The following is a 21540-nucleotide window of genomic DNA, read 5'->3' as shown; positions in this document are numbered from 1 at the left end:
TGGGTGTTCAGCATATAATGTATAAACTGAATCTGGAAATAGAGGTGAGTGTAGCCACAGAAATTAAAATATATGTAATGTCAAAGAGCACACTTTGGCTAGAAGGTACATCATTTCCTATGATGAGAAGTAAGAAATTGTCAAGTACTACATGTATTCATTTGACTGTAATGTAGATAAAATGGGGTCTCTGTCATCTGTCAGGTTCTTTGTATGCATTAATTCATCATCCCTTATTTGATACTTTCGTATATGAGGTAGCAATCTTTTCTGATACAGAACAAATGAAGAAGTGACTGGATACAAAGTAGCAGCTAGTGAGGGAATGATAAGAGAGGATTTGAATACGACAAGCCCACTTAAGAATGTGCCATTAACCACTCTCCTTGTCTACGTTCCCAGCTTTAATTTTTGTGAACATCTGGGAAAAGCATTTCCTAAGAAACCCTTCTGACAAGTTAGAAAAGAATGTTTGAATGTAGGATAGGTCTGATCAATGCTTGTAAAGCTTACCCTGTGGAGAGTGAATTGAAGAAGGCATTTGTATTAATTCCAACAGTTACTAATGGAGGCCTTCTTAAGGGACTAACATGGGATTGAAAGACATAGGTGTACTTGAGAGGAAGAGATGTAATCGAATGTGGTGAAGGACTGATGAGGGGCAGGAATGGACAGTCTGCCTGGTTTTTGGTATGGGAATGAAAAAATAAATTGGTGCTGTTTGGAACAAAGTGGGATGTTGGTCTGAGATTATTACTTCAGTTATATACAGTTGAATTTGAGGTTCTTGTGTACATACTCAAAGAAGAAATATTTGAATCTCATATTCACAGTAGACACCGGACAAATCATGAGAATGTATTGGTTTTTAGCACAGAAGTTAATGAAGTCAGAACAAAGATTGTAAGATGTATCTCTGACAAATGTTTAATAAAATAATGAAGTCAGTACTCTCAAAGAAAGCCATCAAGAGTGTTGTGTTTGAAAAGCAAAAAGAAACAATAGAGTAGCATTGCATACTTGAGTATTAAATTCTTAACTACTTCAGAATATTATTAGACAATTAATACTAGATTATCATCATCATTTTACTCACCATCAATAAAATTTGCATTGTGCCTTGCATGTTACTCGAGCTTTCTTTAAATATTTTATTTTGGAAAGTACATTTTCATAAATATTTGTTAGAAAATAATAAATATTTATATTATTCTCAGTTCATATTTCTGTCATATCTTTGTACACATAATTCTTCATCTCATTTATTTTTCTTTTGTTGAGTCATTTGAGACTTAATTTTAGACATACTACTTTAAACTGAAATAGGTCTCCAAAAGTGAGTATTCTCTTATACAACCAAAATAGAATTATGATATAATGCTCAAGAAACATGGTATTGATTCAATAGTCTTATCTAATCTTTAATTAGAGTTCCTCTGCTAACCCAATGATGTATTTTATTTTCTACCTGCTGCACCCTCGTGTCTAAAGAACCACCTTATGCCTCCTTATTGAACCTTCTAAGTTTGTTGCATGCTATTGTGATTGGATTTTTTTGCTTGAGTAAGGCAGAAAACAGAGAAGTAAAAGGCCATCAAAAGGGTGTTTTAAGGAGACTAGTTAATAAAAAGCCATCTTATTGGTTATATTTTTTCTTTGTCCAGAAGAAAAAACATACTGTCACAAATAAACTGTTTTAGATGAAGAAAAGAATATTTGACATTTTCTGCTTTTCTGTTCATTGAATATCATGTTAAGGACTATATACATAATATTTCTCATGTCAACAAAGAAGATGAAATGAATTTAAGAGATAGTAAATGACTTTTTCATACTTAAGTAGGAATTGATACTCAAAGGATATAAACCCAGGCCAACATGATTTTAGATTGCTTCAATTAGCTTTTCTTCTGTACTGCTATTTTCTAGGTATTTCAGAGTTTATAAAGAGCAAAGAGCATTTTTTTTTGACATAAGGAAAGACAGAATGATATTAAACATTTAAAAGATTGGGCAGTATAACTTTTAGATGTTTGTAATTTTTAGCCTTTAGTTTGCTTTTGGTATATACAGTTTTTTATTTTTGTTATTATTATTATTTAAAATTGAACTGTTTTTTGTACTTTTTTAAATTCTTGGTTTAAAAATTCTGTCTTATTTGTGCCCTAGTGTCCTATATGAAGTCTTTAGTAGTTCAGTGTTCTCTGCTTTATTGTAAAGGATTTAGAATTTAAACTAACAAGTAGTAATAATAATAATATGTATAATAATAAATATAATAATATCAATGATAATTAATTATAAATATTTTAATATAAATAATTTAATAATTTATCCACAATAATTTAATATAAATTATTAAATAATGATAATTAATATGGAAATAAGCTGTGAATTACGTTTCAGTTTTATCTTATTTTTATTTTATTATTTTAGTTGGCTCTTCGAAACGAGGAGGCAGAAAATGAAAACAGCAAATTAAGAAGAGAGGTTAGTAGAAAATTTCAGTATATGTGGTGGTTCAACAAAGAATTACCTGTTCAAAATGTTCACTTAAGTTTGTATTTTAGCTAGCATGTCCTCTGTTTAACCAATAATATTCATACTAGCTGATTTTCTGATGATTTTTGTATTGGGGAATTACAAAGTCAACCAAAATATGAGGCCCTTAGGTAGTTTATTCCTTTCTGTATCTGTGTGGGTCCGTCTAGTTTTCTGTTACACAGCCACAGCTCCTGATCGGCTGACTCGGCCTTTGAGTAGATTCCTTTCTTTACGACTCTTTGTCTAGCGCCTTCAGAATTTTATTTCTCATGAAATCTTATAAGTTGTATTATTTTTTTATTTTTTATTTTTTGGTTATTTGAGAGGATTTCTCTGTATAGCTTTGGTGCTTGTTATGGAATTAGCTCTTGTGAACCAGGCTGGCCTAGAACTCAGAGATCTGTCTGCCTTTGCCTCCTGAGTGCTGTGATTAAAGACGTGTGTCACCACCGCCCAGCTATAAGTTGTATTATTTTCTGTGTATGTGCTAAATAATAATTTTCTGACTTGAAGCCAAAAAATATTTTAGTTAAAATATGATCACATCATTTTCCCCATCCCTCTTCCTCCTCCAACCCCCAACTGCCATGGTCTCTACTTTTAATTGTTTTATCTAAAATTTTATTTTAACCTAGTCCAAATGTTCTTTCTTTTGGTTCATCTTTAGTCTTTTAATTTCTTTGGCTATTTTAAATAATATATTCAGCTGTCCTAAAAAAGTTCTTTATTCTTATTTTCTTTAAAATGTAAATATTAGTTTTAATTATGTGTTGCCTTTCTCATTTCTGATTATCCTTTTCCTGTCCTTTATTGAAGAACAAACGTCTAAAGAAGAAGGTGAGGCTGTAAAGGGTAGTGGAATCTTGGGGACTTAGAGATGTGTTCTGGGAGCATTAGTTTAAAGATAGATTTTTGTCCTATTATTGTCTTGTTTCCTTTTGACTCTGGATATTATTTTTAATGGGCGACTACTGTGTTTGCTCTAACCTCAGAATGAACAGCTTCGTCAGGACATTATTGACTACCAGAAACAAATAGATTCACAGAAAGAGTCACTTCTGTCAAGGAGAGGAGAAGACAGCGACTACCGGTCACAGCTGTCTAAAAAGAACTATGAACTTGTTCAATATTTGGATGAAATTCAGGTAAAATGGCTAGGTCAGTTCAGAGCAACGGTTTTACAAACTTGATTATCAGGGTAGTTTGAATCTAATATCTCTCCCTCTTGGTAAGTTTTGATTATATGTTTACCATTGTATTTTCAGTGTTTAGTTTGTGTGTGTGCAGGGCTGTCTGTACATTTGTGTGTGTGAGCAGGTGCCTGCCTGTGTGTGGAGCTCAGAGCAGAACCTCTGCTGTTTGCTGTCAGCTTCTGCCCTGTTTGCGGTAGGATGTCTTTGTTCACTACTCTGTATTCGAGGCCAGCTAGCTCAGCAAATTCATGGATTCCCATCTCACAGTAGGAGCACTGCGAATGAAAAGAAATAGTATTGTATCTGGCTTTATGTGCATTCTAGTGACTCAAGCTGTCTCGCATGTTTATACTGTAGTACTTTACCCACTGACACATCTCTGGCCACTCTAAGTACTTTTAAAGCACAAAGTAAATTGTGTCTCTGAGTTTGTATATTTATTTACTCCCTATATATGTCTGTCTTGGGCTCCAAGAATAATTGAGATCCTATGTACAATTTTCTTGACATTTAATTTGACATAATGGGCTAATGCCACATTAATCCTAATGGTCTGTGAAGAATCATTTTTTTCTTTGGAGGGCCCCATGGCTCTATTTAATTTTAACCTAATATAAATTTCAATTTCTTGTAAAACTATTTTAAAGTAATAGCTTATTTAACATTTTTAGACATTAACGGAAGCTAATGAGAAAATTGAAGTTCAGAACCAAGAAATGAGAAAAAATCTAGAAGAGTCTGTCCAGGAAATGGAGAAGATGACCGATGAGTATAACAGAATGAAGGCTCTTGTGCACCAGACAGACACTGCCATGGACCAGATAAAGAAGGAGAATGCACACTTCCGACTTCAAGTAAGAGTCCTGTTGACGCCAAGACTCTCGCATAGCTCCATGTGAAGTCATTGCTGATGATTTGACACTAGAAATACTTTAGTCTTCTAACACGTGGGCTTTGTTGCTTTTCTTAATATAGTAACATGTTATCATCCTGATAATACTTGTCCACAAGGGTTGTCTCATATGTGCCTGGGAGTCTCGACATTTAAGGAATGTCCATGATGCCTGAGTGAGTGTAGACAGCAGTGCTATAAATAAGTGTATGATATGAAGATTTTTCTGTTAAAAACGTAGCCTCCAGTGGCAATGACATTTAATTTTATGTCTTAAAAACAGTGAAAATATATTCAATATCAATTTATTGTTTTTTATTTATAAAGGATAAACTTATTTAAAATTTAAATAATGTTTACAGATATGATTCTCTACTAGTCAGTACACCACAATTTGTTGAGTGTAGCTTATCTGAAATACTTGGGATCAGACGGTTTCCTAATGAAGTTTTTTTAATCTTTAGATTTTGGAAGATATATAGATTACTTAAGTACATGAGCTATCTTAGGGACAAGGTTAAGGTTTAAATTCTAAATTTATGTATTCTTAATATGTCCCTGAATTCATGTTCATGAATATAGTGCTCATACATCTTTAGTCTTTTGACTAAAACAGAACCCATGAAATATGTGTAATTTTCCACTTGTGGTATATAAAGAGTATCCAGTTTGGGAGCATTTCAGATTTTACATTTTCATTTAGTATTATACAGCCTTTAAGTAGCACCTTTAACTATAGGACTATGCCAGTAATAAATAGCATATGAAATATAAGGCATCTGCAAGCATGTGTTCGTACATTAATAAGTATGCATATATAATAATTATTAGATGCACTGATTTGCACCATTTCATGGACTGATTGCCACTCTTAGGTGCGAGAGCTCACAGATCTTCTGAAAGCAAAAGATGAAGAAGATGATCCAGTCATGATGGCTGTCAATGCAAAAGTGGAAGAATGGAAGGTGCTTTCTCAGTTGATCCGACTTTTTCTTGTTTTCTGTTTTTATTTAACTTCAATTTTGATTTTTAAGGACTTACACCAGGACTTAATCAGGAATGGGATTAGGAAAAGATTTGTCAAAATCATTTGGAAAGCCTTTGCAGAGTCCCCGTTGTGTACCTGATTCCTACTTTTCACTCAGACCTGTTCCAGAACTGTATCCCCGTCAGGAAGCTAGGATTGTGATGGCTGCTGTTTGTGAGTGATGGGAGATGACTGAATTTGTCATTCTTCTTGTAAAAGCTGTCACACTTCTATTGTCTCCATTTCCGACCATGCTCACATAAACCATATGGGTAATTAGGAATTGTTTATTATCCGGGAAGCTCAGATAATCTGTATTTTAAACAAATGTAGTTGCAATGGGGATGAAGCTGAGTGAATCACGTAAGGCTTAGTTAACCTGTGAAACACTAGGACTTAAGTGCCTGAGCTACCCAGGCCTGTTGTAACCTCTCCGCTGCTGTTTCAGTGTGGAACCAGCAGTGACCGTGAGCTGACAACCTGTGAATAAATGAGCACGGCTGCCCTCCATGTCCTTATAGGAGCAAGCGACAGGCTAGAGTTTTCAGCTGCAGGATATAATTTCCACTTTGGAAAGAAACAGATGTTTGAATCACATTTAATCATTTGATTTTTGTCCATATAGTGAATTACTTCCCTAATGTGATGTTTAGGAGACTTATAGGTTTTCTTTTGAAAGCAGTGTTTTAATGAGAAGTTATTCATGCATATATACATATTTTTTGGGAAAATCAGTTGCTGCAAGTGTGATTGTAATTTAAATTGTAACTGTACCTTTCTTTGACTTTTATAATTTTTGATGTGAAGTGCTTCTTTTTATATTGAATAATTAAATTTATTATATTTTAATTCTTTTTGACTTTCCATTATACTTAGATACTCCTAATATTGCTGGGTCAGAGGGCATATGCCTAATCTTATTATTCAGAAGGCTGAGGGTCTTGAAGACCAGCCTGGACTTTTGAGTAGTGAGACATTATCTTCAGATAACTAGATAAGTGGTTGAATATTTATATTGGCTAATACACTTTGAAAAAGAAAGAAGAATTTTTCTCATCTTAATCCTAGTTTCTCCTATCTTCTGGTTTTATATTTTATTTAAATCTTTGAAACAGGTATGTTTTTTAAAAGTGTAATGGATGTAGCTGAATAACTTTTATTCAAATAATATTTCTTGAAAATTTTATCTTTCCCACTATTGTTCTATTTTTATTACGTAAAGACTTGTGTAGGATTTGAGTATTTTCCTCCCTTTTATTCATTTGATTGAGCTGTTTTCTAGCTACATTCATTTTTCCTACATACACTTTAAATTGTTGCATGTCTAAATATCTAAAAACCAGTTCTCATTTTGGTTTTTACTTTTAGACTTCTATGGACAATTTTTATAATTCTTATTACCATCCTTATGACTTTTTGTTTTCTGTAGCTAAGAATATAACATACTCTTCCATTCATTAATGGTACATTGTACTTTCTGTGACATTTTAATGTTTACTTAATAGACCTCTTATATAAAACATTTTGTAGTTGTATAAGTTTGAGAATCGAGGTCAGAGAATTTTCTTTAAGGGTTGAATTGTAAATTTCAAACTGTATTATAGTAGTTGTAGTTACTGACATTCTTTTATTAAATGAATTTTACTTCCTGGGTTGGGGAGATGACAAAGTCGATACAGTAGTTGCTGTGGCATTATGAGGCCCGAAGTGTAGATCCCTTGGCCAGTCAGTCTAGTTAACCTGTAGGATCTAACATCAGTAAAAGACCCAAGCTCAAGAGAATGATACCCCTGTCAACCCCTGATCACACTCATACAGACAAATACCTTGTATACCACACACTAAAAAACAATTTAAAAGCATTTTATTTTTTGTATTGCTTTAAATATATTAAAGATATTTATTATTTTCTATAAATGAAAAATGGTTTGTTAATTTTCTTTTTTAAAATAACATATCTTGTTTTGATTATAGTTAATTTTGTCTTCTAAAGATGATGAAATCATTGAATATCAGCAAATGTTACATAATCTGAGAGAGAAACTTAAAAATGCCCAACTTGATGCTGATAAAAGTAACATTATGGCTCTGAAACAGGTAAAACCTCAACATTTGCAATATCAGCATATCGTGTGAATGTCTGAGCTGGCCTGTCTGTGTTTCACTGTGCCTAATTGGTGGCTTCCATTACCCAGTGTGTAACAAACTGTGAAGTTTCTCATGCACTCCCAGATGGGGGAAGGTGAGACCAGAATTAAGTTTAGAGTGAGACTTATATTTAGATTAGTATTATTTTGCTTTTTTATATTATAATGTATTGTCAGTCAGGAATTACTAATAATCTATTAAAAAATCTATAGATTTTAAAATCTTACTACCTTTTTATTAGCGTTTATTATCATGTATCTTATGCCTGTGCTAAATAAAGTAAACTAAATGTGGTTATATTGTTAATTGGCTACGTAAAGGTTTTGTTTTTAGGAAAACAAGCTCATTCAGAAAAACAACAAAAATCAAAAGATAAATAAAAGTCCTGCCTTTCCCTTATGTGTGTTTTCTCCAGCTAAAGTACTAAGGACAAAATAGAATTTGAGATGTGTTTGAATGAGAACAATGATGAGGATGTTGTTTCTACATAAAGTGCAAAAGGCATAAAAGCTAAACCATGAAAGTCACAGAGAAAACTAACATTACGGTGGTGAAGATAAGAGTCATGGATGGAGGAAACATGTGTAAGAAGTTATAAAAGTCACAAATATTAGGGAGTTCTGGAATACATTTTCCATCTTTATATATTAGCATAACAGTGAGCTACACGCTGTGCGGTACAGTTAGAGGAATACTTAAGAAACATAGTTTGCTGGGTCTGGTGCCACCTGCTGAGGTGGCACAGTGGGTAAAGACTCTTGGTGTCATGCCTGGAACCTGTGTCATGAAAAAGAGAACTGACCCTTATAAGTTGTCAACCTGACCTCCACACTCCTGCCTACAAGCACAGACACACACAAAATAAATTAACTAATATAATAAAAATGTTTAAAAGAACCATAGTTTGGCCACAAGAAAATATATTCTCGTATTAGTTGAAAAAACTATGTTCATAGCAAGAAAGCTTACTTGATACTTTAAAATATTTTATAGGGTATCCAGGAACGAGACAATCAAATTAAGTTGCTTACTGAACAGGTAGAACAGTACACGAAAGAAATGGAAAAAAATACTTTTATTATTGAAGATTTGAAAAATGAGATCAAGAAAGACAAAGGTAATTTAATATTTTATAAGTATATGACTTTCATATATCTTTGTGTTTCAAAATCTATCAAAGTAAAATTGATATGCTACTAAACTATTTTTTAAATTATAAATATTTAATTTGTAAAATATTAATTATATCAGATTCCTATTGTTTAAACTTGTAGGTAATGCATGCTTTTCTGTCATCTTTATAATGCTGAAAATTACTTAGACATTAGTATTAGATAGATTGTACAGAAAGTTAAAATGGTGATATATGTACATGTAGTCAGTCATTTTCAGAAATTATTTTGTGTCTGAAATAATTCTACAAAAATCTCTCATTCTATTCTTTGACTATTATGCTATGTTGTCTGTCACATCAGATCCTCTGAATGGGAGCCCTTGAGAGAAACACTAGTATATCTATAAAAGTACATATTGTACTATACTGAGGCTTAGTAGTTCAAATGGAGTCACAGTGAATTCATGGGCATACTTGTAATTGCTGAAGATAAAAAAGTAGGTGTGAAATACAGGTTGTATTTTACAGTGAAGTGAGATTCTCACTGGACAGGATGGAACGACATCTTAGAGGCAGGGAAGGAGTAAGCAGGGTGTATGGTTGAACCAGCGGGAGTGTGTTCAAAACCACTACCTGTTTAGGAGTCAGCAGATAAAAGCTGGTAGCTGAACAAGACAGAACAATGAAAAGTAGCAGAAAAAAGATCAAAGAGGATGCTAAAGGCCTGCTATTAAAAGTCTTTAGTTTATACAGAAGACTTTGATTTTTATTTTCAGTAAAAGAGATGGGAATGATGTAGTCTCACCTAGACTGTGTCTGTGTAGACGGTAGCGGTTGTAAGGTAGGAAGCAGGGAGAACTGTTTCCACACTGTGGGAATAACCTCATAGGCTGGGCGTTATGCTAACAGAGGTTTTAACAAAGTCAGTTTTAGCTGTGTTTTGAAGGTGAGCGAATTTGGGTTAGTTACGGGGAGGATTTGGGGGACACTCATTAGGACTTTTGATCTGTATCTTGGACAGGATGGTGAGAAAGGCAGGTTTGGAGATGATGAGCTAGTGTTTTGAACATGTTCAATTTGAGATGTTTATTAGACTCCAGCTAAAGATGTTAAGCAGATACGTGTATATGGTTCTAAAGTTCTTAAGCACAATGTAGGCTAAAGACTAAAGTTTGGCATACTTTATGGAATTTCCACAATTCCATTTGGAGTTATGAGACTTGTCTAGGTCATCAGGGGAAGGCTTATAGCTCATGTAAAAATCTCAAAAGGAATCTCCGGGAATACTTCCATTCTGAAGGCTGATGAGGTGAAATGAAATCACCAAAGAAGACTAAGAAGTAATGTGCAGAGAGGTGGGGCACCGTTAGATGCTGAGTCCTGGCAGTCACATAAAATGTCGTCTAGGAAAAACAAACTGTTCATTTCTGCGGTAGTTCAAGATAAACACTGAGATGATCATCAACCTTAGTAATGTCCATGCTTGAATACAAAGCAAACAGAAAAGGAGAGAAAAAATGGGGGAAATCTTTTTAGTTGTTGTTGTTTGGGTTTTTTTTTGGGGGGGGGGAGAAAGAAAGAAAAGAAAGTAGTAGGCTGAGGAGGGGAAAAGAAACTTAGAAAAGTTTTTAAGTTTTGTAGACCGGTGGAAAGATTCCATTGGTGAAGAGGAGGAGAAAGAGGAGTTCTGGATCTTGAGTTTGGCCATTTTTCCAGCTGAAAAATCTATTCTCCTGTTAATGGTGGTCAAAAAAATGTTGATTATTATAACCATTAAACATCCTCTGTCTTAGTAATATGTCTCTTACAACCATTTTATAATCCACATCCTTCTAGTCAGAGTAATTGTACTCACTTCTACTTTTTAGTTGGTTTTATTAATGAAATAAAACAGTTCCTGGTCCTTGGTTTCACAAATATAAATTCCAACACATAAGAATTTTTGTGCCATACCTCTTCTGCCCCTGTTTGGGAACAACTGATAATAGAAAGGAATATTAATTCCTCAATTCAGCTCACTAATGATTTCTTTTTTCACATGGTTAGGTACTTCAAACTTTAATCAACAGACTCATTATATGAAAATTCACTCAAAAGTACAAAGTCTAGAAGAGAAAGCTAAAGAAGCTGAGAGAATAGCTGAACTGGCTGAGGCTGATGCCAGGGAGAAGGATAAAGACTTGGCTGAAGCTTTGAAGAAATTAAAAGATTATGAATCTGTAAGTATTTTCACCGTCTGCCAAAGAGCTTGAAATCTCCCTGACTCGGGCTCTGCTCTGTGACTGGTATTGTGTTGCATACAAAAAGCATTCTATAGCTCTGTCGCTTTTAAACTATTCAAACTCTTGGACATTTGTTTTATAGCATAGGCTTGTTTCCAAACCTTTTTTGTCTTTTGTAAAAAGTTTATTTTTATTATTTTTTCCTTTAATGTTTGAGATTCTAATTATGGTATTTTTCCATCCTCTCTCCTCCCTCCAACCCCCCCCATACCCCTTCTTATTCTCACTGCTTCCTTTTTCATTAATTGTTATTACATGTATATATGTATATCTTCCTAAATATAATTTTATCAGCATGTATTACTGTTATGTGTTTCTTTGGTGTTGGATAACCAGTTGTGCTTTTTACTGGAGAAGACAATTTTTCCTACTCAGCATTCAGTAATAGCCTGTGGTTCTTTGTGTAGGGTTGAGGCCTCATGGGTTTTCTTCATCTACCTGGGCGTAGCTCTTGTCTTATGTAGGCAGGTGTGTTGATGAGACTTTATGGCATAGCTTCTGACATTTACTAGGCTATGCAATCTCCCTGATTATTGCACTCTTAAGATAGTGCCCCCTCTTCTGCAATGGGCCCCCAGCCTGACTGACCTCCACAACTATGCACTTTGATTGGCTGTGGTTTTCAGTAATGGTCTCCTTCTGCATAGAGAAAGAGGAGTGCACTTATTATAGGTATAGAACAGATGTTTCGACTGTTGTCTAGTAAAGTGGTGCTGTGGTTTCTCCTGCAGTAACCCTGGCTTCACTCGCCCCAGCAGCTTCCCTTAGGGTTACTGTGCCATGCTGGTGCTGGTGGCTTATAAGCCGCAGGAGATCAGGTCTGCTAGTTACTCCCAGCATTGCAAGCTTGCATGGTGCCTGGTACCATGAAACCAGTTATTAGGGAAGGGGCTTAAGAATCAGCTCCAGCCAGGGGTCTGTGGCCCTATTTCTGAAATGCGTGGTGTCCCCAGTGACTGGGACTGGCCTTCTACCTCTGGGGGACAGTCGAGGGCAACAGGAACAGGCTGTACGCTTTGAGAGTCTCTTAGACAACCTTGACCAACAGCTCAGAAGAAGGCGTCTAATGTCTGGTACTGGAGTTTCTGTCAGGTGGTTTGACTCTTGGAGGGAACATCGTCAGCACAGCTAAGAAAAGCTCATTTGAACCATATATGTATGTTTATACACAGAATTATGTTTGTTATAGAGTTTGTCTGTTTTTGTTTTTAGATATGTAGTTGATAGTATGTTTTTATGGCTTTTCAGACCCCTGTATTGTTATTTTGTCCTCCCTCACCCTCCTATATTTACCTTCCTTCAAAACCTCGATGGAAGTGTTCTGTTCAGATCTGCAGCTCTGGTGAGGTAGCAGGATTAACTCCTGCTCTCTGTGTCCTTTGCGCCATCATGGAGGTGTGGCGGTGTCTGACCTGATGAGCTTGTGATAGGGATGGCTGTAGAGACTACTATGTCAACTGAATAAACTTGGACTGTTCAAACAGTTATGTACTCTGATTGGTATGCCTTATTTTATCTTTATGTTTTTATGTCCATACCTTCATGTGTGTGTCTGTGTACTCAGTGTTTCATATGTAATATTCTGAGTCACATTGCCGAAGTGTCAGATGTTCTTATTCTGCCCTCATTACTAGATTTGGTTTATAGATGCTTGGTAAAATACTTCATTAATATATTTTATAACTGATACATAAATATTTTTATGAATCACTTTTATGTATCAGTTATAAAATATCTGCCATATAAAATACAAGTGTGGGTAGGTTTACCCTTCAACTTCATAAAAAAGTAAATTCATACATCTATTTGTTCAAATAAATTATGTTATATTTAAGTTAGGTGTGGTATTTTTCAGGGTGTATATGGCTTAGAGGATGCTGTTATTGAAATAAAGAATTGTAAAGCCCAAATTAAAATAAGAGATGGAGAGATTGAAGTATTGACCAAGGAAATCAATAAACTTGAAATGAAGATCAATGATGTCCTTGATGAAAACGAAGCCCTTAGGGAACAGGCTGGTAAGCTCATTTATGAGACATTTCTTTTTCCTATACCCTGCTTTTCAAGTCTTCTTTGTTACTTTTGGTCTTTTTATACTTTTGTAGGATCAGTGGCCCTGTTCACCCAATCAAAGTCTTCTCACTCCACACGTGTTCTTCCTTCTTCCCTTGTGCGTTGCCTCTGGTATTACTGTAGGTTTGTTTGTTTACTTCTCAGTAGGTGAAGGGAACTTTTCCCCAAATAAATACTTCTGTAGAAACACTTGAAAGTCCAGACACCCTGGGTGAAGTGGGCGAGGGGCATCACTGCGTTGGGATGGTTGATAAGGAACATGGCTTTCATTGGCCTGGTGTGTCTTCACTAATAACTGCTTATTGAAAGGTGAAAGTGCATTTTATTATTTCTACAAATAGGAAACATCTATATGAACTGTTAGTTTACAAACTGATTTTGTTTCAGAAGAGGCCATTTAAAAGTAATTTGCAAACCTTCTAAAGACATAGAAATACAATTTAAACTGCATATGTTTTACTTGGGTATTTTAAGAGTTCCATTTAGTCTAAGATATAATTTCCAAATATAACTTTGGAATTTATATATTTTAGAATAAGTGGTGAATCATTAATATTGCTGGTTTATATTGTAAGTTATAACTAAGGTGCACAATGTAGGGTGCTTCTTTAAAATGAATAGTATAATTTAAATAAGATTTCATTATACTTGCTAAATATCAATTAGTGATTTCTTAGAGTTAAACTGAAAATCTATAAAATTTTTGTGTATAAGAAAAATAAAGCCAGTGATGGCTCACACCTTTAATCCTCGCACTTGGGAAGCAGAGGCAGGTCCACTCAGGTGGACCTCTGAGTTTCAGGACATTCAAGGCTAAACAGAGAAATTCTGTCTCAAAAAAACAAAACAAAATAAAATGAAATTAAAAAAAAGAAAAGGAATACTTTATATGGATTATTTATTTTTGAATAAATAATCTAACTAGAATTTAGGACTATATTAGCCTTTGAAGATTTCTGATTAACTTGACCAGTCAGTTTACAGCTAGGAGCCTAGAAGTGTGAATGGTAACTTCTGACCTATCTAGAAAGCTGCAACAAAAGCCTTGGTTTCTGCCTTTAGGAGTTTAGCTTTTTTTTTTTTTATAATTATTTTTTCCCTAAGACAGGGTTTCTCTGTGTAACCAATGGCTCTGGTTGTCCTGGAACTCTATCTATAGTTCTATGGACCAGTCTGGCCCGAAACTCAAAGATCTACCTGCTTCTGCCACTTGAGAGCTGGGATTAATGGCATGGGCCACCATTGCCTGGCCAGGGGTTTAGCTTTTATTATCAAAGTGTGGTTTACAGTTATTTTACACTGTCTTGATCCTGATTTTCGCCTCAGTAATGAAGGCAAATTAGGAGACAGGTTAGCCGAAAGAACTAGACCAATAATAACCATATTAATTAAGATTGCTACCTGCCCAGCACTGCTCTAAGCATTATGTTAGCATAATCTTACTATACTCTGAGCAGATAAAAATAATAAATAAACAAATAAATAATGTTATCTCTATCTAAGTTACAAGTTGAAAGTGGGAATGGAACCAAGTTTATCTCCTGACGGGGTTCTCTAATGAATCATGGCACCTTTGTAACATCCCATATGTGTTTGTCAGGGTTTTCGTAATTAGTTAGCTTTTAGCGTGCTTTGTAGTTTAACTGTCTGGAAAATTCTTGCATAAGAAATCTCCAGATTTCAAATGATACCTGCTGGTGTGTAATCCTAGTTACCCTGATGTTCTATGAAGATTTTGTCACTTGCTTGCCAGTTTTTAAGTTTGTAATTATATTACCTTCTATTTCAGGCCTTGAACCAAACACAATGATTGATTTGACTGAATTTAGAAACAGTAAACGCTTAAAACAGCAGCAGTACAGAGCTGAAAACCAGATACTTTTGAAAGAGGCAAGTGACGCTCAATTGACGGTTTTCTTGTCTGGATTAAGGGAAACTACTAATAATGCATACTTTGCAGATTGAAAGTCTCGAGGAAGAACGACTTGATTTGAAAAGGAAAATTCGCCAGATGGCTCAAGAAAGAGGAAAAAGAAATGCAGCTTCAGGTATTCTCAGTCATTCTGTACTTGTGAGAGTTTCGGGCGGGGAGGACTCCCTGGAACCGGGATGTTCTGGATGCGACAGTTGATTTTGCTCTGTTGTGCTCTGTTGTCCGTAATCTGGACCAAGTAATAGAGAAAATGGTATCCAGAAAAAAACGATAGCTAGGTATTAATTGGTGTGATCCTAGCTTGAAACAGCTAAACAAAACAATAACCAAGTTTAGGAATTATACACTTTTGACAAATTCAATGTACAGTCTGTTGATTTTTAGATAGCTCCACTGTGTTGTGGCTAAGCTAAAACAGTAATTTTTGTGTCACTGTATGTCACCCTAGAATGACACTTGGTTGTGAAAACTGTACATTGGAAGGTTATTTTTATTATTTACTTCAATATTTTCACTGAACTTACATTTGTTTGTTTACCTTACTTTTAGAAAGGCAATGTAGTCTTTTTAAAGTCCATTGAAATTCATTTTTGAGGACCATGTATAAAGTGTTTCTTTACATTTTTTTTAGTTTTAATTTTACTTTTGTATGTATTTGTCTGCTCCATACACATGGAGTGCCTATGGAAGCCAGAGGAAGGCTCTGGGTTCCCTGGAGGTGGAGTTGTAGGCAGTTGTGAGTTGCTTGGTGTGGGTACTGTGAACTAAATTCAGGTCCTTTGGAGAAGCATTACACACTTTTGTAAAATTAAAATATTATTTTATTATTTTCTCCTCCCAACTCCTCCCATAATCCTCCCATGTTCTTCCCCCTACTGTGTGTGTATGTGTGTGGGAGTGCGTATGTGCACACGCATGCAAATAAATTGTAAATGCAGCCTACTGAATCCACCTTGTGTTCTCCGATGTTGGTTTTTAGGGCTGACCTCTTGGCACTGGTAAACTGGGTAGGATCCTTATCTAAGGGAAAATTAATTCCTCCTCTCAGCAGTCTGTGATTTCCTATAGCTTTTCATGTAGTGGTAGCCCTGTGCGATTTCTCATGGTCGTGGTAAGATGTTAACTGGTGTTAACTGGTTAACTGGTCTTGTTTAAGCAGATGTCTTGTTGCGATTTCCCTGTCATTCACAGATGACTCAGTCTTTCGGCAGACTCCCTGGTCCTCTGACTCTTACCATATTACAGTCCTGCAATGTCCCATGAGCCTCAGGTGCAAGGGTTATGTTACAGTTGATCTCAGTTGGGGATGGGCTCCCCACAGTCATTATTCTCTGTATTTTAACTAGTTATGGCTTTCAGTAATGGTGTCCATCTGCTGCAAAGAGATGGTTCTCCTTTATTTATTTATTTATTAAAAATTTCTACCTCCTCCCCTCCTCCCATTTCCCTCCCCCTCCCACTCCCTCTCCAGTCCTAAGAGAAGTCAGGGTGCCCTGCCCTGTGGGAAGTCCAAGGCCCTCCCCTCTCCATCCAGATCTAGGAAGGTGAGCATCCAAGCAGACTAGGATCCCACAGAGTCAGTCCATGCAGTAGAATCGAAACCCAGTGCCATTGTCCCTGGCTTCTCAGTCAGCCCTCATTGTCAGCCACATTCAGAGAGTCCGCTCTGATCACATGCTTGTTCAGTCCCAGTCCAGCTGGCCTTGGTGAGCTCCTATTAGATCAGTTCCATTGTCTTAGTGGGTGTATGCACTCCTCGCGGTCCTGACTTCCTTGCTCATGTTCTCCCTCCTTCTGCTCTTCACCTGGACCTTGGGAGCTCAGTCCAGTGCTCCAATGTGGGTCTCTGTCTCTATCTCCATCCATCGCTGGATGAAGGTTCTATGGTGATATGCAAGATATTTATCAGTGTGGCTATGGGAGAAGGCCAGTTCAGGCACCCTCTCCTCTGCTGCCCAAGGATCTAGCTGTGGACATCTCTTTGGACACCTGGGAACCCCTGTACAGCCAAGTCTCTTGCCAACCCTAAAATGGCTCCCTTAGTTAAGATATCTTCTTCCCTGCTCCCATATCCACCCTTCCTCCATCTCAACCATCTCATTCCCCCAAGTTCTCCCTAGTCTTCCCCTTCTCCCTTCTCTCTCCCCATTTTCCCTTCCCCTGACCCCACCCCCATGCTCACAACTTTTGCCCGGCGATCTTGTCTACTTCCAATATCCAGGAGGATAAATATATGTTTTTCTTTGGGGTCACCTTCTTATTTAGCTTCTCTAGGATCATGAATTATAGGCTCAATGTCCTTTATTTATGGCTAAAATTCACTTATGAGTGAGTACATACCATATTCATCATTTTGGGTCTGGGTTATCTTACTCAGTAAAGTGTTTTCTATTTCCATCCATTTGCGTGCAAAATTCAAGATGTCATTGTTTTTATTCGCTGAGTAGAACTGTAATGTGTATATATGCCACACCTTCTTTGTCCATTCTTCTATTGAGGGGCACCTAGGTTGTTTCCAGGTTCTGGCTATTACAAATAGTGCTGCTATGAACATAGTTGAACAAATGCTTTTGTAGTATGTTAGGGCATCTCTTGGGTATATTGTCAAGAGTGGAATTGATGGGTCCTGAGGTAGGTTGACTCCCAGTTTCCTGAGAAACCACCACACTGATTTCCAAAGTGACTGCGCAAGTTTGCATTCCCACCAACAATGGATGAGTGTTCCCCTTATTCCACATCCTCTCCAGCATAGGCTATCATTGGTGTTTTTGATTTTAGCTATTCTGACAGGTGTAAGATGGTATCTCAGAGTTGTTTTGATTTGCATTTCCCTGATTGCTAAGGAGGTTGAACATGATCTTAAGTGTCTTCTGTCCATTTGAACTTCTTCTGTTGAGAATTCTCTGTTCAGTTCAGTACCCCCATTTTTTATTGGGTTAATTAGAGTTTTAATATCTAATTTCTTAAGTTCTTTATATATTTTGGAGATCAGACCTTTGGCTGATGCAGGGTTGGTGAAGATCTTCTTCCATTCAGTAGGTTGCATTTTTGTCTTAATGATAATGTCCTTTGCTTTACAGAAGCTTCTCAGTTTCAGGAGGTCCCATTTATTCACTGTTGCTCTTATTGTCTGTGCTACTGAGGTTCTACGTAGGAAGTGGTCTCCTGTGCCAATGTGTTGCAGACTACTTCCCATTTTCTCTTCTGTCAGGTTCAGTGTGGTCAGATTTATATTGAGGTCTTTAAACCATTTGGACTTGAGTTTTGTCAGTTAACACCCAGAGAAAGAAATTGGGGTTCAGCCTGAAAACCAGAAAAGCAAAACAGCCGAGCCACTGGAGGAGTCTTACCTCTACCGACCAAGGCTGGGCAACCACAGACTAAGCTGACTAAGCAGCTAGAGCCTCTCTCTCCTCCCGTTTTATATTTTCTTTAGTGCCGTGACTAAAGGTGTAAGTCTCTCTAGAACTGAAATTAAAGGTGTGAGACACCACCACCTGGATTTGTTTCTGTATTGATCTTGTGTAGTCCAGGGTGGCCTTGAACTAACAGAGATCCATCTGCCTCTGTCTCCCAAATCTTGGAATTAAAGGTGTATAACACCACTGCCTGACTCTAGTGGCTTAGCTTTGCCCTTCTGATCTTTAGGCAAGTTCTATTTATTGAAACCTAAATAAAATATCATTATAGGAATTTAACTCCTTCTATCTTCTGCAGACATCAATCACACCTGTGATACACAGACACCCACGCACATAAAGTAATAATATAAAGACAAATAAAATTGTAAATATCTTTGTAAGAACTGCATTGGAGGACTGAGACCTCAGCCCTCTATTAGCACACTTGCCTGGCATGCACACAGCCTGCACAAAGTCACTTCCCAGCATCGCGAAAAATAAAGTCAAATAGAAATATTGAAATAAATGCATGGCTTTTAATTGATTTCTTTGTATGTTTAAATATTTCTACAACTCATTATTGGATACTTTAAAATTAGCATAAAAATGATAAGGAAGGTACAATTCAAGTCAATCTCATTTTATTGATAGCTTATTAAAAGTAAACAATATCAGAGAGTTTTATTGGCTACATGTTGATCTAGGATTTTAGAAACATTGGACGTTTTGTTTGAATTAAAACTTTGTTCTTGCATTGGATTAAAAAAGAGGGATTTTTGTTTTGGTTTCTTATTTGTTAATTCATATTGTAGGATTAACCATGGAAGATTCAAACCTAACTGAAAAGTTTTCTCAGGAAGATAAAATAGGAGAAAGACAACTAAATTTTATGAGTCTCAAAAGCATGAATGAAGCACAATCAAAGGTAAGCATTATTGCTCTGACAAAAAGAATAAGGGAAATGCTAGCAGTACAGGTTTCCTTCGCTTTATCTCATTTAGCACTTTTGCTCTTTTTAGCTGTTAAACAACTTGCTTAAATAACTTGGTGTCTCAAGATGGATTAACAAGACATTGTTTACTTTAAATACAGATTAAGAGTTCAGCTACAGTAGAGCTGCTGCCTAGGAGACCATCTTTCAGTATTCTGCGATCAGATCAGAATGAGACAGAGGAGAATATGATCGTACAGTCATTATCGAGAATGCTGCCTGGAATTCATCGTAGCGTAGAAAGTGGAGTGCATCCTATGGTCTCTTTAACTAGAGGTTCCTCATTTTTGCAAATGAAAGATGATACTACAGCTCCAGAAGCTATTACAATAAGGGAGATTTTTAAAGCACCATGTCTGCAGTCTTTGAGAAATCTAGAATCGTTAGTCAGCGCGCTTAGTAAAGAGAGCAGTAAAGAGATAAGTGATTACCTATGCTCTCTTTCCGAGGAGTGTATGAAGAAAGGGTCAGGAAGCCAGCAAGCTCTAGAGGAAACCATATTCTTAGAGAAAAGCAGTTCGTCATTTCAAGCATCACCAAGAGCTTCAGAATTAATGCAGAAATTATCACATGGGCAAAAGTCCGTAGTATTTTGTCAACAATCGTATGACCATGGTATGGAAAAAGTAACATCAGAAGATGAACAGGTCCTTTATGAAGTAAAGTGTGCTGAGCTCAGTTTAAAAGACGGTAAAAGACAGAGTGAATCACCCTCACAGACTGGGAAGTTGAGAAGTGCAGATCCTGTGCCTGTTACCGCACAGCCCCGATCACCTCAGCCAGATCCCCTTGAAAATCTTATAGAACAGCTCCAGAAGGAGCTGGTATTCCTTAGAGTGCAGGTGAGCTCTCTTCAGATATATTCATGCAACCCTCTTATTTTCTTACCAGAGTTCTAGAAACAGTTCTAATAATAGTTCCTTTAATTTACACATTAAAACTCATTTTTAATAACAGAGCTGTACTTAAAAAAACTAAAAAATTGCAGTATATTTGCTTTGAACTTGTTGACTTGCCTAATATATTAAATGTTTCTTTAGAATGCAACTATAGCACAGGATTTATCAATCCAAGAAGAGCAGAGTAGAAATGCAGAAATAGAACTTGACCATCAGAGAAGCCAGGCAGAACAGGTAGTGTAAAGACAGACCATGCAGGGCAACGATTGGTGCTAGGACAGAGACTGCTGTGTGTCCCCAGCCTCCTGCAGCCACGGACAGAGTGGGAGGAAGAGGTGGTAGCATCTCTGGTTTTGTCCTCGGGACTGCATTCTATAATTCCTCTGTCTCTGTAACCTCTTTTCTGGTGTGCTCAACTTGAATTTATAAAACATTGTTTTAACCTGATACCTATTTATTACTGTGATATTTTATGAAACATTTTTATTCTCTTTGTTCAGAATGAATTTCTTTCAAGAGAACTAATTGAAAAGGAAAGAGACTTAGAAAGAAGTAGGACAGTAATTGCCAAATTTCAGAATAAATGTAAGTCACTATTATCGCTTCCTTTTCTATACCTAATTTCTCTACAGTACATTATTATATATTTATCTGTTTATTTATTTACTTTTCGATTTTTCGAGGCAAGGTTTCTCTGTAGCTCTAAAGCTACAGAGGCTCTAAAGCCTGTCCTGGAACTAGCTCTTGCAGATAAAACTGACCTTGAACTCACCTGCCTCTGCTTCCTGAGTGCTGGGATTAAAGACTTTTGCTCCCACTGCCCGGCTCATTAGTTATTTTTTAATCTTTAATTGTCTTTATAATTTTAGCTCAGTCCCTGTTACATATCTTTGTGGTTTACATAGGCATTTTTATTGTTTTAGAATGTTAAAGTTCTGTTTTTTATAAAAATACATCACATATTTTATATGCTTAAGTGAAAATGAAGTTATAAAAATTTAAGGATCTTAATATAACAGAGCTATGACATATGTGTGTGCCTG

General features: G+C 36.2%; 1 protein-coding gene across 4 annotated transcripts in view; it reads left to right on the top strand.

Moving 5' to 3' along the window:
• Nucleotides 1-21540, top strand: part of Cep290 (centrosomal protein 290) — an 81500-nt gene that overhangs the window by 6545 nt on the left and 53415 nt on the right. For 3 of the 4 annotated variants that reach the window (XM_087902068.1, XM_087902067.1, XM_087902066.1), the window contains exons 7-20: nucleotides 2437-2490; nucleotides 3537-3689; nucleotides 4409-4591; nucleotides 5505-5594; nucleotides 7631-7753; nucleotides 8798-8921; nucleotides 10965-11137; nucleotides 13056-13218; nucleotides 15063-15163; nucleotides 15234-15321; nucleotides 19420-19532; nucleotides 19700-20440; nucleotides 20639-20731; nucleotides 20998-21082. In XM_087902068.1, the coding sequence (XP_087758194.1) occupies nucleotides 2437-2490; nucleotides 3537-3689; nucleotides 4409-4591; nucleotides 5505-5594; nucleotides 7631-7753; nucleotides 8798-8921; nucleotides 10965-11137; nucleotides 13056-13218; nucleotides 15063-15163; nucleotides 15234-15321; nucleotides 19420-19532; nucleotides 19700-20440; nucleotides 20639-20731; nucleotides 20998-21082 (2284 nt within the window). The remainder of the gene's footprint in view (nucleotides 1-2436; nucleotides 2491-3536; nucleotides 3690-4408; nucleotides 4592-5504; nucleotides 5595-7630; nucleotides 7754-8797; nucleotides 8922-10964; nucleotides 11138-13055; nucleotides 13219-15062; nucleotides 15164-15233; nucleotides 15322-19419; nucleotides 19533-19699; nucleotides 20441-20638; nucleotides 20732-20997; nucleotides 21083-21540) is intronic. The other variant, XM_087902069.1, reaches the window with a different exon arrangement.

This window comes from Myodes glareolus, chromosome 26, assembly GCF_982192425.1.
Source record: "Myodes glareolus chromosome 26, mMyoGla1.1, whole genome shotgun sequence".
In the NCBI taxonomy this organism is placed as follows: Eukaryota; Metazoa; Chordata; class Mammalia; order Rodentia; family Cricetidae; genus Myodes; species Myodes glareolus.
Note: the sequence above shows the minus strand (reverse complement) of the source record. Positions and strands in the feature narration are given on the sequence as shown.